This window comes from Psittacula echo (assembly GCF_963264785.1).
Source record: "Psittacula echo genome assembly, chromosome: 24".
Lineage (NCBI taxonomy): Eukaryota > Metazoa > Chordata > Aves > Psittaciformes > Psittacidae > Psittacula > Psittacula echo.
This window is the reverse complement of record NC_137759.1, coordinates 1,838,454-1,859,495: the sequence shown is the minus strand read 5'-3', so window position 1 is coordinate 1,859,495 and position 21,042 is coordinate 1,838,454. Positions and strand designations below refer to the sequence as shown.

The following is a 21,042-nucleotide window of genomic DNA, read 5'->3' as shown; positions in this document are numbered from 1 at the left end:
CGGGGTGCAGGAGACACAAACACAAACACACACACACAAGCGGGGCCCCTCTTTATGTCTTGGCCATCGTGTGGCTGATTTCAGTAGCTTTGTTCTGTAAAGCCCTGTATAAATTTCCTGCGTTCACTGTGCTGGCGTGAGGCTGGAACACCCCCCCCCCGACCATCCCATGGCCCCCCCTGGCCCCGGCCTGATGGGAAGTGAGCCCTGGCCTCCAGTAGGGCTTGTATGGCGGGGGGGGTGGGGATACAGGAGCTGCCGTGCCAGGGGTGATGGAGCATCCCGGGGGGGGAGAAGAGCAGTTGGGGGGGAGGGTGATGGAGCTGCTCTGGGGGTCAGGAGCAGCCCTGGGAGGTGATGGAGCAGCCAGTGGGGGGATGGAGCAGCCCTGGGGGGACAGGAGCAGCCCTGAGAGGGCAGGAGCAGGCAGGGGGACAGATAGAGCAGCCCTGGGGGGGGCAGGACCTGGGGGGGTGGGAGGGTAAGAGGAGGGCGGGGGTTTGAAACCAGGAGCCCTGAACGTTGGGGGGGTTCTGGGGGCTTCCCCTCCGGGTTTGGGGGTGTGGGAGCTGGGGACAGGGTAGGGGACACCGGGGGTCTTGTGTGGAGGGGAAGGCTGAGCCCACGGTGAGGGCAGGACTGAGCTTTGGGGGTGAAGGAGGATTGGGTGGCGGGAGGGTCTCTGTTCCTGGCTCTGCCACAAAGTGACCTTGGCAAAGTCACATCACCTCTCTGTGCCTCGGTTTCCCCCATCTGCAAAATGGGGGGTGGAAGGGAGGGGGGGTCACAATGGGACCTGCCATTGTACAGTGCTGGGAGCTTCCTGGATGCAATATTGAGCCCAGCCCCTTGCACTGGGGTGGGCCAGGACCCCCCATAGCTCTAAATCCCTCCTCGCCCGCTCCCCAGCTGGCACCCTCAGTTTTGTGAGGCCCGGGGAGGGGGAGCTGGGGTGCACATTAAAGGAGGCTGAACTGGATGTGTCAATCTCTGCTCACAGTGTGGGGGGGACACACGGGGTCCAGGGTGGCGGTATGCTCTGGGGTGGATCTTTGCACCCTCTCCTCACTGCAAAGGGGTTCCCGTGTTGGGAACCTTGGAGGGTGAGATGGGACTGACATGGGGGGCTCCAAACCTCCCCGGGGGTGCACTGTGGGAGCTTGCACCCCCCAACTTGCACTGGGGCAGGTTGTGGGGAGCTCATAGCAGCGGGTGGGGGAGTGGTGATGGGGCCGTGTTGGGGTCCCCGGGCTCCCCCTTTACAAAGCCAAACCTGGTGCGGGGGCCCTGCAGAGGTGGGTGCAGGAAGCAGCCCCCGGTGGGGCTGTACCGGAACCGGGGCGGTTCCAGCCCTGCGGTGCGCCGGGGGTGGTGCATTGCTGTTAATGTTTAACGCCGGTGCCGGGCCGCGGTGGCCGCGGGACGTCGCGGTGACCCCCGGGGCCGGATCCCACCATGGGACGGGCAGGTAACGGCGGGGGCTTGGGGACTCCACGATGTCCTGCAGGGGGTGACATGGGGATACGGAGCGTGGGAATGACAGCGGGGTCTGCCTGGGATGGGTCCGGCAGACACCGTCTTTGATGGTGGTGGTGATGTGGGACCATTCCCCACCTTGAAGGGCTCAAGCGCATCCCTGCTCCTGCTCACCCTGGGTTCCCAGGCTGAAGCTCACAGCAGGGGAGGTGACATCCCCCTTCAGTGGTCACTTTTAAGTCCCTGCTGAGCAATGGGGAAGGGGCAGCAGCGGCCAGGCAAATGGCCCCACAGGGAAAACTGAGGCACACAAAAAGGGTTAGTAACACCACGATCTGTGTGGTCTTGCCGTGGGGTTTGCTCCCATCCCTGCTCATCTCGGGGCTTCTCCTCCAGCGGGGCTCAGCCCGGACACAGGGAAGCAAAGCAGCCGCTGGATACACAGAGGGGACCCCCAGCACTCCAAATCCACTGGGAGCCAATGGCCGAGGAACCGGGTATGGAGCCCTAAGGCTGGGCTGGATGCATTTTGCTTCACCTCCATGAAGTCCCATCTGGGGGTTCATGGGGGCTGGGGGCAACCTGGCTGCTCCCCACCATCCTCCTGGGGCTGGGGGACATCCCTGGCTCTCAACAGGCTTCTGTGCTTCCCATTCTTGGCAGTGGCAGTGGCAAACGCCAACACCGTCACCCTCGGGGGACTGCACCATGGTCCCCTCCTCACCATCACCACCTGCCTGGCTGAGGCCCCGCTCATCATCCTCATCCTCCCAGCATTGCTCTGCCCGCCCCTCAGCCTCCTGCCGCTCCAGATGGGGAAGCACCGGGATGTCCTTGGGAGTCCCGCCACCACCGGGAGCGGGGACAGCACCGGGTGATCCTCCCCTGCGCCCCTCACCACGGCGGCCGTGCAGCCTCACCGCCTTCCCTGCTGCCCTGAAGCCATCGGCAGCCTGCACCCGGCACGTCACCTTTGAGGATGAGGTGGTGGCATCAGGGAGACCCACAGAGAGCATCTCCTCTGCCAAGGGGCGGGAGAAGCCGGGGGCCAGCTCCATTACCCCCGGACTGGCACCTCGGCCACACGCTCTTCCAGACTACGTGGTGTAAGTGACTCCTGTAGGGATGGGAATGGCCACAGGACCCTGGGGACCTGCAACACCCTGAGCCTCCTGTCCTTGTGGCCATGCAGAAGGTATCCGGTGATCCGGAGCTCCCAGCAGCGGGAAGGCTACAAGGGCGTCTTCCAGGATCAGCTGTGGGAATACGCAGATCTGCTCTGGGAGATCCGCAGCACGCTCCCCAGGGAGCTGGAGGCTGGCAGCACTGGCAAGGCATCAGCAGCACAGTGGGCCCATTGGGTGTGTTGAGTTGGGACGTCTCTGCAGGGTGGGGATGATCTGGTGGGGGTGCAGTGGGTTCGTGGGGTGGAGGGGGTATGTGGACATGCAGGATCCTGCCCCAGCAGTGCTCCAAGGAAACTGAACTGCTGGGAAATGAAGGAGTATGAGCAATTCTGGCTATGCCTGGGGTGAGGTTCTCACTCTGGTACCTCATTAGGGCCCTGCTCTATCAGGCCGAGCCCCCAGGGCTCCCGGATGTGTCTTTGCCCCGCAGGATGGGAGCAGGATGGCCCATGTCTTGCATGAGTACATGAGGAAGAAGGTAAACAGGGGAAGGGCTCATGATCTGTTCCTGCAAGCCCCATGGTGTTTCTCCCCATTCCCCACTGCTTGTGGGGGGCCCAGGGCACGGTGGGACCCTTGTGCCCGGGCATGGTGCCGGGTTCCTCCTGGCTGAGCACAATCCATCAGGATTGGGCCTTCCTGGCGAAGCAGCAGCGCTGTGAGTACCTGAAGCAGAAGCTGAAGCACATCAAGGCGCGGATCCAGGAGTACGACCGTGACTGCGCTGGAACCTCCTGAGTTTCTGCACTGACGCTGTGGCACTGGCACTGGGATCCCAGGGGGGACCGCAGGGGCTGAGTGCTGGGGAGCGGGGTGATGACGCTGCCATTGCACCCACCTGGGCACTGAGAGCGAATCCAGGGCTCCCCGTGCTGCTGGTTTTGGGGTCCTTTGGGTGCTCTGTGCTCTCAGGGAGCCCCAGGAACCAGGTGGGTGCTGCCTCTTCCTGTGTGGGATCCAGGCCCTGGCTGCACCCCGTCTGATTTGGGGGGGTTGGGGGTGGGTGTGTGTAGAACTGGGTTTAATAAAGCACAGTGATGTTTTCAGGGGGGTCTTGGTGCACCCTCAGCCTAGCACTCGTAGGACCCTTCTGTCCCCAAGCAAACAACGGAGGGGGGGAGAGCCCAGACTCCCAGAGGGCCCCAACCCGGGGTGCCTCCCCCCCCCCGCACCCCCCATTTCGGGCTCCCCCTTATTTCACTCCGTGCACTTTAACCAACCTCCCGCGGGGCCGCGGTGCTCAGAACCGGCGTCGGGAGCGGGGGGCGGCCCCTGGGGCTCTGCTCCCCCCACCTCCCATCGCACCCCTCCCCGGAGGCGGAAACCGGGGCCGGGCCGGGGCCGGTCTCCCGCAGCGCCCGGCGCCGCTCCCGGCTGCCATTTTAAGGTGAACAAAGAGGCGGAGGCGCGGGCAGGTGAGTGGCTCCGTGTCCGACGGGACCCCCCGGTACCGGCACCGGGAGCGGCAGCGGGGGGCGAGCGAGTTCGATGTACCGGAGGGCGCACAGGGGGTCTCCCCGCTCCCCGCCGTGCACGGGGAGAGGGTCCCGCCTTTCCCGCCGCTCCTGCGCGCACCGCGGTGCCCACCGGGCTCCACACCGGGACCGCGGGCCCCACCAGTAACTGCACCGGGGTCCCCACTGGTACCGGGGTCCTCAGGGGATCCCCAGCGGTGCCGACACCGGGGTCTCCACCGATACTGGGGTCCCCACTGACACCGACGTCCCTGGGATCATCACTGGACTCTTCACGGGTACCGGGGCTCCCGCAGCCCCGCGGATGGAAGGCGAGAGGCGGCGGCTCCTCCCGGAGGGTCGCTGTCCCCGCCCGGTGCCCCCGCAGCGGGGAAGGGACTCCCAGAGCCCCCGGTCCCGTGTCCTCCCCGCCGCCACCAAGGGTGCGTCCGGTCACCACGTCCCCGCTACCGCTCCGGGAGCCTGAGACCCTGCGGTTCTGCTCGGGGGGGGGGGGGGGTCCTCTCTGCTTCCGTGCGCTCGTCCCCGGGGCGGCGGGGAGGGGGGACCGGGACCCCCTGAGGCTGCGTTGGAGGAGTTGCTGTCCGAGCCCCCGAAGCCCACCCTTGCTGTGGGTCAGTGGGTGCCACCCACCAGCCCACCCCTAACCCAGGGGCCTCATCCTGCACGGTCGGGGTTGGGTTTCCCACAGGGATTCAGGTTTCTCCTGCTCCGTGATGGGGTGTCTGGATCGCGGGGGATCTCTGCACTGAGGGGGGGGGTGTGTTTTGCATCGATTTTAAGGGAACCCCCCCTCAAATCTTTGAAAGCACTTTGCTGCTTTTCGCTGGGGTGTTGCTAATGTGTATTTCTTCTTGTTATAATTTAATCCAGTGGATCTGCTTACGGAGAGAGCCTCGGGGTTAGCACTGCCCTTGGATAAGAGCTTTTCTGGTTTAATTAGACCTGGAACAATCCACTTCATTCAGATGGGGTCTGGTGGTCGGGGAGCCGAGGGGGGGTCAGGGCTGGTGCATGGAGCAGGGCTGGGCTGTGACCGGGCAGATCTGCTGGGTGATGCTGGCTGAGTCACTCCTCCCGTGCCTCAGTTTCCCCACAAGCCGCCCTGACTCTGGTGTTGCTGGGCACGGGCGGGAGTTGACAGTGCCATTGGGCTGGTGACAGGGACCAAAGTCCCCATCGGGTGTGCAGAGACACCCATCAGTCCTGCCTTGCACTGCCCTGGTGCACAACCAGCTCCCACGGCTCCATCCATCTCCCCACCAGGCTCTTCTGAAGCATGAAGACCTACGACAGCCCCCCCACGGGCTATGGGCCCCCCACGGGCTATGGGCCCCCCACAGGCTACGGGCCCCCCACGGGCTATGGGTCCCCCACGGGTGATTATGGCAACGGCACCGGTGCCCGCTCTCCCCCACCGGGCTCCTACTACATGGAAGATGTGCCGCAGCACTTCTACAAGTGGAGCTCGCCGCCCAGCATGGTGCGGATCCTGGAGGCGGTAGTCATCCTGCTCTGCATCGCCATCTTCGCCTGCGTGGCCTCCACCCTGGCCTGGGAGTATGGCTATGGCTATGGGGGGCTCTATGGCAACGGCTTGGGGGGCTTCTATGGCTCCGGCTACTACGGCAGCGGATTGAACTATGGCTACGGCTACGGGAGCTACTACGGCGGTGTTACCAACCCACGGACAGCCAACGGCTTCATGATCGCCATGGCCGTGCTGTGCTTCCTGGCACAGTTGGGGCTCTTTGTGGCCAGCATCAGCAAATCCCGCAGCTCCCGCTCCCGCCGCTTCTACCTGGTGGTGATCGTGGCCTGCGCCGTGCTGGCCTTCCTCATGCTCATCGCCTCCATCATCTATGTCGTCGGCGTCAACCCCCAGGCACAGATGACCGGCAGCTACTACTACAACCCCTTGCTGACCATGTGCAACCAGATCTACAGCAGTGGCACCTACCTGAACCAGTATCTCTACCACTACTGCACCGTGGACCCCCAGGAGGTGAGGAGGGACCCCCCAGCTCTGGCCAGACCCCCGTTTCCTTGCTCTGCTTCAAACATGATGCTGAGCAAGGGCAGGGAGAGCATTGGTGACCATAGTCCTGCCCTTGGGATGGCTGCGCAGCCGAGGGGGTTCCCGTGATGTCTTTAGTGGGTTTGGTGGCTGCGGAGGGCAGGGGGAAGCTGCTGGGACTGGACCCCAGCCTGGCCCTTTGCTACCAGGGAGTTTCAGGGAGGGGACGGGCTGTTGTCCCGACACAGACCTGGTGTCTGGTACTTTGGTCTCCTTGGTTGTAAACGTGTTTGAGCAAGGCTGGGTACTGGCTCAGGCTGCCAAGCAGGGTGCCAGCTCTCCCCAGGCACCCCTGATGCTGCCAGCCTGTCTTGGGAGCCCTAAAAGGTCACTGGGGCAGTGTGAACCCTCAAAACCAAGCTCCTGAGCCTGGGTTTCGGCTGGGGCCAGCGGGGATGCTGCATGGCACATGGGCTGGGACTGGCGCTGCCGGTTCCCATCTGGCCGGGCTGGCTGTGCCGCATTCCTGCGTCCTGAGCATGGGGAGCTGAGGTGCCTGCACTGCTCCTGCTCCATGCAAAGCCAAGTGTGGCCTAACTCGTCCTCACCCAGCCCTGGTGCTGGTGCAGCTCCAGGGATGTGGCTCATGGGAAACCATCGGGGCAGGGATCCTGCTGCTCCTCAGCTCCAAACGTGTCCTCTTCCCATGGGAAAATATGATGCCAAAAGCTCCTGAACCCATGATGGGCCCCATCCTGGCTGCCCAGCACAGGGGCGTTCTGCCCCTCTGCTTCTGCCATGGCGGGGACCCGACAGCGGGAAGATTTTGAGATGAGGGGAGCAATTCCCACTCAGCCCAGGGAGGCACAGGCTACTCAGACCCTGGGATGGGGTCTTCACAGCCCTCGCATTCTCTGCACCCATTCAGGCCGTGGCCATCGTCTGCGGGTTCCTCATCGTCATCTTGCTCTGCCTCATCTGCTTCTTCGCTCACAAGACACGGAGCAAGATCTGGAAGTACGGGAAGCAAAATATCTACTGGGACAAGGTGCCAGTGGTCCCGGAGGGTCCCAATGTGGAGGAGTGGGTGAGTCCCAGCATGGGCTGGGGATGCTGATGGGTACCTGGGGTAGGGCACCCTGTATCCCCCCATGAGCATCCTCCGTGCCTACCCTTCCTCAGCGGGGCTGAACGTGCCCAGAGCAGTGTTGGGTTCGGGACCCTGGGGCTGTGCTGAGCCTGTGCCATTCCCTGTTCCCGGCCTGGACATGGCTTTGTGACAGGAGTCTCTTTGTGCCCAGTGCTGGTGTGTTTGCTCTGGGTATGGTGTTATCTCTGCTGGTGCGATGCTGTGCTCGGTGCTCACCACGTCCCTCCCTGCCACCCCATTTGGGTGCTGTGTCTTTTGCCAGCTGGTTCCATTCCCCATTGGCACAAGGAGGCTTCGAGCTGGACTCAAACTCCCTGAAAGACAAACAGGGTGGGATCTGATGGGCGGGATGCCAGGAGCACAGTGCTGAGGCTCTGGGTCATAGAATCATGGGATGGTTTGGGTGGGAAGGGACCTTAAAGCTCCTCCAGCTCCAACCCCTGCCACGGGCAGGGACCCCTTCCACTGGAGCAGCTTGCTCCAAGCCCCTGTGTCCAACCTGGCCTTGAACACTGCCAGGGATGGGGCAGCCACAGCTTCTCTGGGCACCCTGTGCCAGCGCCTCAGCACCCTCACAGGGAAGAGCTTCTGCCTAAGAGCTCATCTCAGTCTCCCCTCGGGCAGGTTCAAGCCATTCCCCTTGGCCTGTCCCTACAGGCCCTTGTCCAAAGCCCCTCTCTGGGTTCCTTCCTCGACCTGTGCCTGGGGACACCAGCCCTGAGTCGCTGCCCTGCGGCACCCTTTGGTTTCAGTCACGGCAATGATTAACTCTGCTCTCTGTGCTTGTGCCGCGGAGGACGCCGGGGCTTTGCAACGCCCAAACCAGCGCTGTTTGGGTTCCAAAGCCTGTGTTCCTTGGGTGGGGGACCCTGGGGAGGTGCCAGTTCCAGCCTCGCTGTTCCAGCCCCACTGTGTACCGGAACGTGCCCCATCCTGTCCTTGCTCCCGCTCCCAGAGCTGATGTCTCTGCAGGGAGGCAGCAGGAAGCCTGCAGGATCCATAGGGAAGGAGACCCCCAGAGTACAGCTCTCAGGGTGCTGCCCAAGCCCTGTTCCCATCCCATCCCTGGGGTGACCTGGGGATGCTCAGGCACTGGGTTTCCCACCGGAGCCCCAGGTTTATCCCAGCACTTCAAAGCAGAGCTGGAGCTGAGCTCGGAGCTGCTTGTCCCAGTGCGTGTCCCTGCGCCTGCCCCTGCTGCAGCTCTCATTTATTGTTCCTGCTGCAGAAATACCTTTTGTTCGTATTTATTTGTTTTTCTCCCAAGTCCCTCCCTTGCAAAGCATTTCCTGGCTCGCGGGGGGGGTGGGGGGGAGCGGGACCCGAGCACCCCCTCCCCTGCCCTTTGGGTTGTCCCCACTCTTCCCAATGCCACCATCCCACTGGTCACACATTCCCACTCGTGAGGATGCAGCAGTGGGAGGGCACTGGGGTGTGAAACCCTCCTGGGACACCTTGTTCCCTGTTTGTGGTTGGGACCAAGATAAAGGGGTGACCTTCGAGCAGGCGTGAGCCTTGTCCTGCTGTGGCACAGGGACGTGGCTGTCCCCACGCCAGCTCCATCAGGCAGAGTGGGGACAGGGCCCCCAGTTAACCGTGTCGTTGTTAGTGGGAAGCTCAGGAGGAAGCGGCTTTGCCGGACGGAGCTGGTGGTGACGTCCCCAGGGCCACTGTCCCGGGCAGGGACCGGCTTCCGGCACAAACAACCCACAAAGGGCAGGAAGGAAGCGGGAGGAGGGACACACGAGCGCCCCATGTCCTCCTTGAGGAGCCCCGGCCATGCTGGGGCAGCAGCCGGGGGCCTGGGGGAGGTGATGCTGGATGAGGTGGGAATGCAGCCCCCTGCAGAGCCTGACGGGGTCACCCTGGGGGTCCATCTGTGACCATGTCCCAGTGGGACTCCTCTGTGTGTGGCTTTGCCCACTGGGGTTTGTGGGCCCTTCTCCTGCAGCCTCCCCTTTCCCAAATGATGCTCTCTGGGGCCCCCCCTTCCTTGCCCCCCAACTTTTGCTCTGCATAACTGTGTGGGACACCCCATTTCCATGGCTTATCCCCCTGCCACAGCTGCTCCGGGGTTTCTGGGATGGATTCCAATGTCTCCATGTGTCACATCCCAATTGTCCCCCCATCCCATCCCGACACTTCTCCCTGCTGCAGGTGAAGAACGTGGCGGATGGGACCAGCGTGCAGGACGAGACCGCCACGCTCGCCTACTCAGAGAAGCTGACGAGCCCCATCACTTCACCGCCCTACAGCCCACCTGCATACAGCTACAGCCCCCAGGACAGGTTGTACCCCCCTGGCACCTACAGCACCCATGGGTGAGCAGCCGAATGGGGGGCTCTGGGGTGTGGGGGACCCTGAAGGTTGGACAGAGCCTTGGGTGACATGCAACTGGATGAGCTTAAGATCCTTTCCAACCCAAGCCATTCCCTGGCCTGGGCACTGGCTGATGTGCCTGTGTGCCCTGCAGTGACCAGCTGGACAAGGGGCTCAGCCCCAGTGCGCCGGAGGAGAAGCCCAGCAGAGCCCCCGCACGCCGTGGGCGCCGCCGCCGCCGCCACCCTGACCTGGAGGACTCCCAGTATGAGACCGACTACACCACAGCCGTGGAGTCCGGCGACGAGCGGGACCAGGAGCAGTGGGAGAGGTAAGGGAGGACTCCGTGGAGCACCCCAGCATCCGGAGCTACCCCCTCTAGGGCCTGACCCTGCCCCTCTCTGCAGCCTCTACCCGCCCATCACCTCGGACAGCACCCGGCAGAGGTACAAGCAGGAGTTTGACACGGACCTGAAGCGCTACCGGCAGCTCCGTGCCGAGGTGGACGGTGTCAGCGACCGCATCAACCAGCTCAGCAAAGAGATCGACAGCATCTCTGAGGACAGTCCCCAGTACCAGGTCTGTGGGAGCCACAGGGATGTTGCTGGGACACTGTGGGGAGGCAAGGGATGGATGCCAGGAAGCATCTGGGATGCTGCAGGGCATTGGGGATGGATGCTGCAGGACCTCAGGATGCTGTGGGGCACTAGGGATACATGCTATGGAGTATCTGGGATACTTCAGGCCATTGGGGATGGATGCTGTAGGGCACTAGGGATGGATGTTGTGGAGCATTTGGGATGCTTCAGGGCATTGGGAGTGGATGCTGTGGGGCCTTGGGATACTTTGGGGCATTAGGGATGCTGCAGGGAAGTCCTTGTTCCCATGGGAACACCCTCGTTGTGCTGGGCAGTTGTGACACCCACCTCCTGCCTGTTCCCTTCACAGGATGTTGCAGAGGAGTACAACAGGCTGAAGGACCTACAGTGGGTGAGTGCATGGAATCCTGGAATGGTTTGGGTTGAAGGGACCTTAAAGCTCCTCCAGCTCCAACCCCTGCCACGGGCAGGGGCACCTTCCACTGGAGCAGCTTGCTCCAAGCCCCTGTGTCCAACCTGGCCTTGAACACTGCCAGGGATGGGGCAGCCACAGCTTCTCCATTCAACCCGTCTCAGTGTCCCACCACCCTCTTAGGGAAGAACTTCCCAAGCTCTCCTGTGTTTCTGTGGGGCTGGGTTGGTGCAATGCAGGTGGGGAAGGTGGAAGCTGTGCCCCTCCTTCCCCTCTCCCCCACCACTGAAGCTGCTCCTGTGCTGCCTTCCAGAGCCCAGACTACCAGGCCAAGAAACTGGAGACCAGAACCCTCCGCAACAAACTGTTCCACATCAAGCAGATGGTGAAAGCCTACGACAAGGTGCGGGGGTAGCCTGTGCCCCCCCCCAGCACCACCACAGCAGGATGGGCTCGAGGGGCTCCCCATCCACCCCCCAGAGCGTTTTGGTGCCTTTTGTACCTTTTTTTATATTGACAAAACCCAAAGCCACCATTCGAAGCCACCCCATGATGCTGGTGCCAAGGGCGCTGGGGCTGCTGGAGTACCCCCTGCATGCTCCCCCCACCTCTTGTGCCTTTGGGGCTGTGGGTCCCCTCCTGCTGCTGTAAATATGTCTGGGGGAGGGGGGCGGGGTTTGCGGCCCCTGTCTGCCTCTGCCAGCAGCAGGGTCTGGGTACCAAATGTGGCTGCAGCCCCACAGGGATGTGCTGGATGGGGCTGAGCATCCCTCAGTGGGGCTGTTGGGGGGCAAAACCCCACATTTCCTGAGCCCCCCCCTTTAGGCAGGGATCATCTTTTATAAGGAACTGGCCGAAACTGTAATTTTCTTTTTTAGTATTAAATAAATTGTATCTATTGATTTTAAATCAGTGCTAGGGTGGAAGAGGCAGCAGCAGGGCTGGGGGGGGGGCACCTTGGGAGGGGAAAAACCAACCTGCCCCCCACACCCCAAAACCAAAGCACAAACCTCTGTGCTGGCTCCTGCTTCCCTGATCCTGGTCTTCCCCAACAGGATCCTTTCTTCCCAAAGGATCCTGTATTGAACATCACCGAGGAGCCCCCTGCAAAGCCCTGCTGTTTCCAAACCCCATTCCATTTTAGGTGTCTTATAGTGGCTTTGGTATGGGGGGGGCTCCATCTCCCCCATCACCCCAGGGTGGACTACAGCCTCGCAGCAGGATCAGCCCCTCTGTTTAAGAAACATCTTTTATTGACTTCATTTGTTAAGTATCATTGAACAAGGGTTATATTTGCAGTGAATCAATCTAAACGACAACTCCTGCGGCTACTCCTGCCTCCAGCTCCTGAGAAACAGAGCCCTGGGGGGCCACACACACCCACACCCCCCCGTGGCCTCTAATCCTGCACCCATGGGACAATGTGGGATCAGAGGCCATGGAGCATCTCCATCCTTCAGAGGTGGCTCTGCCCCCACAAGTCCCTTCCTCCATTATGGCTCAGCCCTGGGGACAAAGCCCCCCCCCCGCAGCATCACCCCTTTTGTTCCCTCCCAGTGTCTCCTTTCCTCCCCAGACTTGGCTTAAAAAGTAATAATGAGGCCCAGGGATGTAGCAAGCGTGGGGAGGGGGCTGCTGGCCCCCATCTCCCCCAGTGTGGGGATGGTGGTGGGTGCCGGATGTGGCCCAAAGGGTGGGTAAAGCACCAAGCGCGGCAGCAGCGAATGAGCCCTGCATGGTGCCTGGACCCCATCAGCCACTCCTGTGCCCCCTTCTCCTCCACTGTACCCCCAACCCCTCCTGTGTACCCCTCCCCATGCCCCAACAGTGGAGATGCTTCAGTGGAAAGTGCCGGGGGGGGGTAGGGGGTGGAATCTGCACCAGGCACAGGCAAGCCCAGTCCCCAGAATGGGGCTGCTCCAAGTTCAGTTTCAGTCCCCGAGGCTGGGCACGTGTTGCAGGGCACAAAAGGGGTTTAAAATGACCCTTTTTCCATCCCTGCCAGCACTGGAGGGTGGGGAGGGCACAAAGGGGGTCCCACAGCGGACAGCTCTGTGCTGCCAGGGGACCTTCTGTGCTCCAGTCTGGCTGGTCCCACCTCCCATCATCTTCTGTCCAAGCCTCCCGCCATCCGACATTCAGATTTGGAGGGGCAGCCAGTGAATGGTGTCCCCTTCCCTGGGCTCTGATGCAAGGCAGAGCAAGGGACCAGCCCTGGGGATCCTCCAAGGTCCCTGGGGGGTGGGACCAAGGCGTTGGGGAGCTCCACTTCATGGGGTACAGAAGAGTTCAGTGTCCAACAGCAGCAGCAGGGCCAGTACCTTCAGCTTTAGGAGGACAGCTCTGTGACCCCATTGCTTTTGGGGTGAGTGGCGCAGGGACCAGCGCAGTTCGGGGCTCCCGGGGGATGGCACCATCTCAGGGCATGGGAGGAAATCTGGGTCCGGCTGTGAGGTGTCTGTCCCCTACTGCCCTGTCCCATAGGGCCAGTTGAAGGTGCTCCCGGACAGCAGCATGTCCCTGATTAGTGTTTCGATGGGCGTCTTCCCCACCAGCCTCATGAAGAAGAGCTGGGAGATGAGCGCGGCCGGCACCGCACGGAGAGCGGGGAGCCGCAGCAGCAGCCGCCCAAAGCGCTGCGGTTGTGATGGGTACTGCGCCCGCACGTACTCTGTGAGGGCCACCTGAGCCTTCTCCTGCAAGCTCTCCACGTGCGCCGGGTCTGACAGGCCACAGGCATCTGCAGGAGGGGTGAGATGGAGAAGGGTCAGTGATGGGAGCCCCCCCCATATCCACAGTGAGTCCCTCTCCTCAACCCGCTGCCATGGCCACGCTCCTGCCTGGCTGCTCCTCACTGCATTAAGGGATGCAGCATGGTGCAAGAGCATGGCTTGGACACCTCTGGCTCCAACAGGTTGCTGCAGGCTCCTTCCCACCAGGAAGCACCAGGCACAGAGATAAGCATGGATGGGCCAAAGGATGGGGCTCCCCGAGATCCTCCACCAGTGTATGGGAGCGTGACCAGCAGGTCGAAGGAGGTGATCCTGCCCCTCTACTCTGCTCTCGTGAGACCTCACTTGGAGCATTGTGTGCAGTTCTGGTGTCCTCAACATAAAAAGGACATGGAACTGTTGGAACAAATCCAGAGGAGGGCCATGAGGATGATCAGGGGCTGGAGCACCTCCTGTATGGAGCCAGGCTGAGAAAGTTGGGGCTGTTCAGCCTGGAGAAGAGAAGGCTGCGTGGAGACCTCATAGCAGCTTCCAGTATCTGCAGGGGGCTACAAGGATGCTGGGGATGGACTCTTCATCAGGGACTGTAGTGACAAGACAAGGGGTAACGGGTTCAAACTGAAACAGGGGAAGTTTAGATTGGATATAAGGAGGAAGTTCTTTACTGTGAGGGTGGTGAGGCACTGGAATGGGTTGCCCAGGGAGGTTGTGAATGCTCCATCCCTGGTGGTGTTGAAGGCCAGGCTGGATGAGGCCTTGGGTGCCCTGGTTTAGTGTGAGGTGTCCCTGCCCATGGCAGGGGGGTTGGAACTGGATGATCTTAAGGTCCTTTCCAACCCAAACTATTCTATGATTCTATGATTAGTTTTCCTGCAGGTCTCATTCTCATCACCCTGGGAAAGCTCATCCCTGCACCTGGATGGACAAGCTGGGACACTGCAAACCATGCTGGAGAAGTGCCAGGACATGAGGACAAGGCCAAGTTGGACGGGGCTTGAAGCAACCTGCTCCAGTGGAAGGTGTCCCTGCCTGCGGCAGGGGTTGGAACTGGATGAGCTTTAAGGTCCCTTCCAACCCAAACCATTTTAGGATTCTATGATTCTCTGGAGCCCAAAATCCCAAGGAAACTGGGGGGAGGGGGCTCACCATGGGATCGTGGCTTCAACCTACCTGGCGTGAAGAGCGAGATGGCTTTGAGGCAGCTGTACTCAGCCGAATCCACCTGGAGCCGGTTGAGCTTCTCCACCTGATCCTGGAAGATGCGGATCTGGTCCATGAAGGAGACAACACGGTCGGCCGACATGGGGGAGGCGTGGAAGCCAGCGGCAGCCAGCAGCGGGGCCATATGCAGCGGCAGCGCCGACTGTGCCGCATTAAGGACAAAGAGCTCGCTCCAGCTCAGCCGCAGCAGCGCCACTTGGTCGGAGACGGGCAGCTCTGGGAAGAAGGGAATGTTCCGGGCCCATTCCACCGTGCTGAAGAGGAGGCGTGCGGCCAGCTCGCAGATGTTGTCGATGCCCATGACGCTGCCCTGCTGCGCGTACTGCGAGCCATAGCGGGCGGCGGGGTAGGGCTCAGCCCGCAGGAGCTGCGAGATGAGCTCTGACACCGGCTGCCCATTGAAGTACTCCCCGCTGGGCAACGTGTTGGGGCTGGTGCTGGAGTGGCTGGGGGGGATCCGGCCCCGCTGCACGGCTGTGGGCAAGAAGAAGAGGCGTCTGCCTGCATCCCCCTGCCCCATGCAGGAAGCATGCACCACCCTCCAGCATCCCAGATGGACCTCTCATCCACCCCGAGAACAAGGGGCAGCTTTCAGGCTCTATGGGAGAGGGAGGTGGCGTGTGCCACATGCTGCTCCCGCCACGTTAATCCATTTAATATTGCTAGTTACTCCAAGGGTGCCAGCGCTGCAGCTTGGCCATGGCCTCTGTGCCGTGCCATGCCAAACCAGGTGTGCTATCAGCACCACGGCCCCCTGTGCCAGCTGCAGTTGCTACCCAAGGTCATCCCATGGTGGCAATCATTTATGTGCAACTAAAACGTCCATCCTGGAAGCGTTGTTAACCTCAGGGCACTCCCCCCTCCTAATTGCATTCAGGGAGAGCCATTTCTCAGCTTCCCCCCCCCCCATTAGTGCCCACTATTTGCTCAGTCCCTAGTAATTAATTTATGGGCTGTTCATGAGCCACTTAAATGAGAGCTCTAAATCATGCTAAGTGGCAATAATGCCATCTCCACTCCTCTGGAAAGGGGGAATTACTGTCCTGCTTCCAGTATCCTTCCCTCTTTGCTCCTCACATCAATGCCACATGCCATGAGCAGAGCCCGCGCCAAGCCCCGCTGCAGCTCCAGCATCTCCATCCCCATACGTGCCATGGCACAGCCACATCCTGCTGCCGGGATTTGAGATGTGGTGCCAAAGCCTTCATCCCCTTTACAGCAGCATTTGGGGTTCACATCCCCGAGGCGATGGGGAGCAAGGAAGCAGCCAGGGGATCAGTGTGGCTGCACCAGGACCTTCACTGTGCTCGGGGCCATCCTGGCTCCAGTGTGTTCCCTTATCAGCTCCCCCTTTTCCAAACAAACACCACCTGTGCTGCCCACAGCGATTGTGAATCAAGGAGGGAAAAGACAAAGGGGGCAAGCGGGGGGGGGGGGGGCGGTGAGGGGGTTTGCTGCTAATGGGACTCGCATAGAGGTGGGGGAGCAAAGCAAGCACTGGGAGCCCTCGAGAGCTTCCCCATCCCTGCGGCGCTGGCATTACCTTCCTTCCTCATTCCCACGCGGAAGCACTTCTTCAGGCGGCAGTACTGGCATTGGTTGCGGTGGTGCTGGTCGATCTGGCAGTCGCGGTTGGACCTAGGGGCAGGACCGGGATGAGGAGGTGCTGGTGAGGAACGATGCGATGCTGCTGGGGGGGGAGCCCCTGCACCCACCTCCCCACCAGCTCAGGACAAAGCCCTTCGCCTCAGAGCACGGCATCGGCCGTGGTTGTGCCACGGGCGCTCGCAGATGCTATGGAAACAGCGAGCTCCTACGGCAGGGGCTGCCCTTTCGTGTTGCCAGCGTTGCCCTGGGCTGCAAGGAAGCTGGAGACACCCCCGGGGCTCCCATCCTCGGGATGGGTGCTGGAGAGTGATGCTCCCGTATTCGGGCAGCACCGCCCCCCCCCCCCCCCAGCCCCACCACCAGACATGTGAGGAATTCCAACTATTTCCTACTGGGTGGGTGCTGAGCCTGAGACCCCCGGGTGTCCCCCACGGTGGTGGCACAGCCCTGTATCCTCCATGAGGTCTGGCCTCAAGGAGACTTGGTGTGGGGTCTCACCAAGCACTCCTGTAGCCTGGTCAAGCCCGGGCAAGAGCTGCAGGCACCGGGTAGCCCTGCACCATGCAGTGTGGCACCAGTCACAACCAAACCAGCCACCACTGTTCCCGAACGGCATCACCAGCATCCAAAACCCCCCCAGCTCTGGTTCCCAGCATCTGCTGGCCCTCACGGTCCTCACACGGCCGAGGGGTGCAGCAGGGCACCGGTGACACCGGGCGCTTACATCCCACATCTCTTTTCCTGGGGAGGGAAAGGGGAGTATCAGGAAACCAGGAATAAATGAAGGTGATTTAAGCAGCACCAGGGAGGCGCAGGCAGGGCTGGGACATGTCCGGCAGCAGCTCAGGCTCTGCCTGGGAATCCTGACATGAATCTCCTCATCCCTACACGACTCGAGAGGCGAGCCAGGCAGGGATTCCCACTGCGCTCCGACCGGAATTAATTCACCCCGAACATCACCGCTGCGCTTCGCGCAGCCTAAAACGTGTTGCTGATAGAAAGTTATTCCAGCGGCAAAGCGATAGCGATAGCTCATCACCCCGACAGCTCACATCTTCATCAGTGCCGCAGCCAAAGCTGCCGGCACAGCGGCCAAAGCCTGCATTGGACCCGACCGACCCTCACTGTGGCCTCGGGGCACATTCCCAGCACCGGGAAACCCCCCTCCCCACAAACCCATGTCGGCTCCCGACAGTAGCTCACCCACAGCCAAGTTTTCACACGGATAAGCTGCACCAACCTGCGAAGGGGTGAGAACACAAAAGGCGTATACTGTGCTAATTATGTAATTAGAACGTGTAATTATTTAGTGCAAGAACTAAACTGAATCCAACTCACTTTTAATATTCAAATTAGAGCAATCTTGGCTTGATGCTGCTTTTGACTCAGTGAACAAAGCAGATGCCAGCGCTGCCGGGGGAGCATTGTTCCCGGCCCCTCCAACATTTTACTCCCTACTTGGAAAACCAACGTTTCTCTATTGCACCAAAATCACTTCCCAGCACAAAAAGGAGGGGGGAAAAAAAACAAAACATTTGAAGTAGGTGCCCAAGGTGACAAGGACACGATAAAATCTGGGATGCTAGTGGGTGAAGGCCTTCTAACACCCCTGCACCGAAGCAGCATCTGGGACACACAGAGCCCATCCCTCATGCAGGGAGCCCCAAACTGGCCTTTCCTTTGTTCCAGGACAGTGAGATTTCTCAAGAGCCATGTGTATTCCCCATCTCCACATCACTAGTCCTGAGCAGACACTCGTTTGTGAATCCTGATGATCGGATGGGGAAACTGAGGCAGGGCCAGGGATGATGCACAGGCTGCATCCGCACGTGCTGCGTCTGATGGGGAGGACCAGGGGCAGCAAGAACTGCCCCTTGCCCCACACTGACAGCTCCAGGGCCCCACTCCACAGCCACGAGTGGCTCAAGCTGACGTCAGCCGGGACCCGGCAGCGCCGGTGCCGGGAGCTGCTGGGAGAGGAGGTGTTGTGCACGGGGGAGGGTGAATCTAGGCCGCCCAAACGAGAGCAAGGCAGCTCGGAGCCAGCTTCTGCCGCAGCAGCAGCGCTGCCCTTTCCCTTCCCGAGGCATCTCAGCACCACCAGATGAAGCTCAAAGCAGCCAGACCCGTTCAGGTGGGAAGAAAGTGGGTTGCAGAAGTGGGGTGCCCCCTTTCCAGCCGGCTGTGGGTTCCCATGCCATCCTCACAGCACCCTCCCTGGTTTAGCCAGTACCACTGGAAACGCTCGTATGTGGATCCAGACTGGTGGGTGAGCCCCTAAATACACATTTCTGCCCTATATACACCCCAAAACCAGCCCAGAGATAGGGTCCCCCACCAAGTGCCAGCCAGCCCAATGCTCATTCTAAGTCCAACTGGAACTCCGGAGTTATCTGCAGCTTGAAACTTTGCAGGGGTCATATCCTGGCCCTGATGGTGGGCCCGGATCTGCTGCAGCCCTTCTTCCCAGCTCAGCGCCTGCAGCACACCGCGCTCTTGACACCTCTGGTTAAATGACACCTGGCACCGCACCGGTGCTTCCTCCCGGTAGAGTGGCCGTGACTGGAGCAAACCATGACCACGAATGGTGGTTAATGCCAGAGCAGAGCCAGGCAATGTTGAGGATCTGGACACCGGCTGTACCAGAGCTCCCGTCCCTCGGGGATCCATCCTGGGACTGTGGATGCTCCGGGCTGAATGGTGCTTATGTGAGGTACAGAGCACCAGGAGCCACTCTGTGGCCGCAGTGGGGCCCCTGTTAGTGATGCAGTGGGGCCAGTGTGTGCTCCACAGCAAGGCCACTGCGGAGCCAGGCTGAGGACCTCCACCGGGGCCACCAGGCAGCCGCACCAGAGCCAGCACAGAGCCTGCACTGTGGGCCAGTGCGGAGCCACACCGGGGCCAGCGAGGAGCCACACCGAAGGCCATTGGGAAGCCGCATCGGGGGCCACACCGTGAAGCTGCCACCGTGCCAGGGCTCTGGCAGCCCAGGGTTCCCCCGCATCCGTCCTCCTGTGCCGCCGTCCCTACCTGCAGGTGTAGCTGAGATTCCTGCGGATGCTGCGCTTGAAGAAGCTCTTGCAGCCCTCACAGGTGAAGACCCCGTAGTGCTTCCCGCTGGACTTGTCCCCGCACACCACGCAGTCCACCGGCGCCCCGGCCCGCTCCTCCTCGCCGTGCTCCGCGTCGCTGCCGCCGCCCGCCGGGGACGCCGCCTCCTCCCCTCCGCCGCCGCCGCCGTTGGGCTCGCCCCAGCCGCCGGCCACCATGGCCATGGCTCCGCGGCCCCAGGGCTCAGCGCCGGCCCCGCCGCCGCATGGAGCGGTGCGCGGCGCCCAGCGCCTCCCGGAACGAGTTGAGCAAGTTTTTTTGGGGGGGTGGCGGCCGGTTCGCGGTTTTTAGGGGGGGGGATGTTTGTTCCGCCCCCCCTCTTCTTCTATCCCAGGGCTTCCTCCTTTCCTTCCCCCCCCACCGTTAACGGGGGGGCCCCGCGGAAACTTTGCGGCGGCGGGAGCGGGGCGCGGCGCGGCGCATCCCCCCGCGGGGCGCGGCGGCTCCGGGCGCGGCGGCAGCCCCGGGGCTCGGCCGCATGCGGGGGCCGCCGTTGCCCGCCCCCGGTGGCTTCTCCGCTCCGCGGCACCGGCAGGGAAGGAGGAGGAGGAGAAGGAGGCGGCGCTGCCCCTGCCCGCCCTCGCCCCTACGGGCCCCGCCGCCGCCGCCGGTACATGCAGCCCGGTCCCGGTCCGGGTCCGGCGGGACCCGCTCCGCCGAGCCCCGGGGCTCTCCCCGCCTCCCGCGAAAGAGCAAAGTTCAGCCGCTGCCGCGGTGGCCGCCCTGGATGCTCCTCCCCGTCCTCCTCCCCTTCCGCTCGCCGCCCGCCGGGTCCTGCCCCGGCCCCGGCCCCGCCGCACCGGGCCGCCCCCCCCCCACTCCCCCGCCGAGCCGCTTCGCGTGGGGGGGACACACAGGGAGCGGGCGGGCACCGCTCCGCACCGCAGCCGGGACTGGGCACGGCTGGGGCTGGGCGGTTCCGTGGGCCGGTGGTACCGGTTGTGGCGGAGCCTGCTACGGCCTCGGCTGCGGTGCCGGGTGCGGGCAGGGGGGTGGCAGAGCCCGTTTGGTTACCGGAGGTGGTTGGATGCGGCCCCCGCAATGGCCTCTGAGGAGCAGGGCCCTTCTCTTCCTTGCTGCTTTGCCGGGCCGTGGCACTTAACCGGCTGCGATTATGGCTGCGGTTACGGCTGCGGCCCTTGGGCCCCACAGCAAGTGACCTCTAAGCTGCAGTGGTGCAGCAAGGGCTGCCCTTGGGGACAAGGGGCTGTGATGTGATGTGATGTGATGCCGCGTGGGGCTGTGGATCTTGGGATGCAGGTGGGAATTCATTCCCAGGCCTGGCCCATGTCCAAGCCGCCAGTGTTGGGAATCCCATGCTCTTGCCAAGAGCCCCAACGGGATCTTTAATTACAGCCAACAGCACCAGGCTGCAGCTCCACAGCTCGTGGGGGGCGCGAGGGCCGGGGCTGTGCCCTTGGGGTGCTCCGGTGGCACCGGGGGTCCCTCAGGCCCCACGGCTGAGGCCGGGTGGCTGCAGCCCTGTTTGTAATGCGGTTCATCAGGTCGGACCCGTATGGCCTCCCTGCAGGCTCTGGGTGCTGGCTCTGGGTGCTGGCGCTTTGTTAATTGTTAACGAATTGTTAGCGAAGCTTTGTGAAAGGTGCTTGACCTGGGAGCAGCCCTGTGGGATAGTCACCTGCAGGACAAACTCTCCTCCTACGCCATGGTGGCCCCAGTGGCTCCGGCACCTCTCCGTTCCCCTTCGCTTTGGGGGTGAAGTCCAGTGGGCACG

General features: G+C 62.1%; 2 protein-coding genes across 4 annotated transcripts; one reads left to right on the top strand and one right to left on the bottom strand.

The window, feature by feature from the left end:
* Positions 1-4,049: 4,049 nt before the first annotated feature.
* Positions 4,050-11,233, top strand: OCLN (occludin). Its single transcript, XM_080633999.1, has 8 exons — positions 4,050-4,078; positions 5,405-6,143; positions 7,084-7,242; positions 9,463-9,626; positions 9,779-9,955; positions 10,032-10,203; positions 10,573-10,614; positions 10,949-11,233. The coding sequence occupies exons 2-8, from the start codon at positions 5,418-5,420 to the stop codon at positions 11,048-11,050; spliced, it is 1,542 nt and encodes a 513-aa protein (XP_080490125.1). The 5' UTR covers positions 4,050-4,078; positions 5,405-5,417; the 3' UTR covers positions 11,051-11,233.
* A 1,249-nt stretch (positions 11,234-12,482) lies between these two features.
* On the bottom strand, positions 12,483-19,719 carry NR2F6 (nuclear receptor subfamily 2 group F member 6). 3 transcript variants are annotated; one of them, XM_080633960.1, is made up of 4 exons: positions 19,227-19,719; positions 16,087-16,226; positions 14,538-15,089; positions 12,483-13,375 (listed from the first exon to the last, which is right to left on the bottom strand). In XM_080633960.1, the coding sequence occupies exons 1-4, from the start codon at positions 19,469-19,471 to the stop codon at positions 13,101-13,103; spliced, it is 1,212 nt and encodes a 403-aa protein (XP_080490086.1). In that variant the 5' UTR covers positions 19,472-19,719; the 3' UTR covers positions 12,483-13,100. The 3 variants fall into 3 exon arrangements, with proteins under 3 accessions (XP_080490086.1, XP_080490087.1, XP_080490088.1); XM_080633961.1 differs by having other exon boundaries at positions 14,538-15,062; XM_080633962.1 differs by having other exon boundaries at positions 14,538-15,062; positions 16,132-16,226.
* Between the last annotated feature and the right edge of the window lie 1,323 nt (positions 19,720-21,042).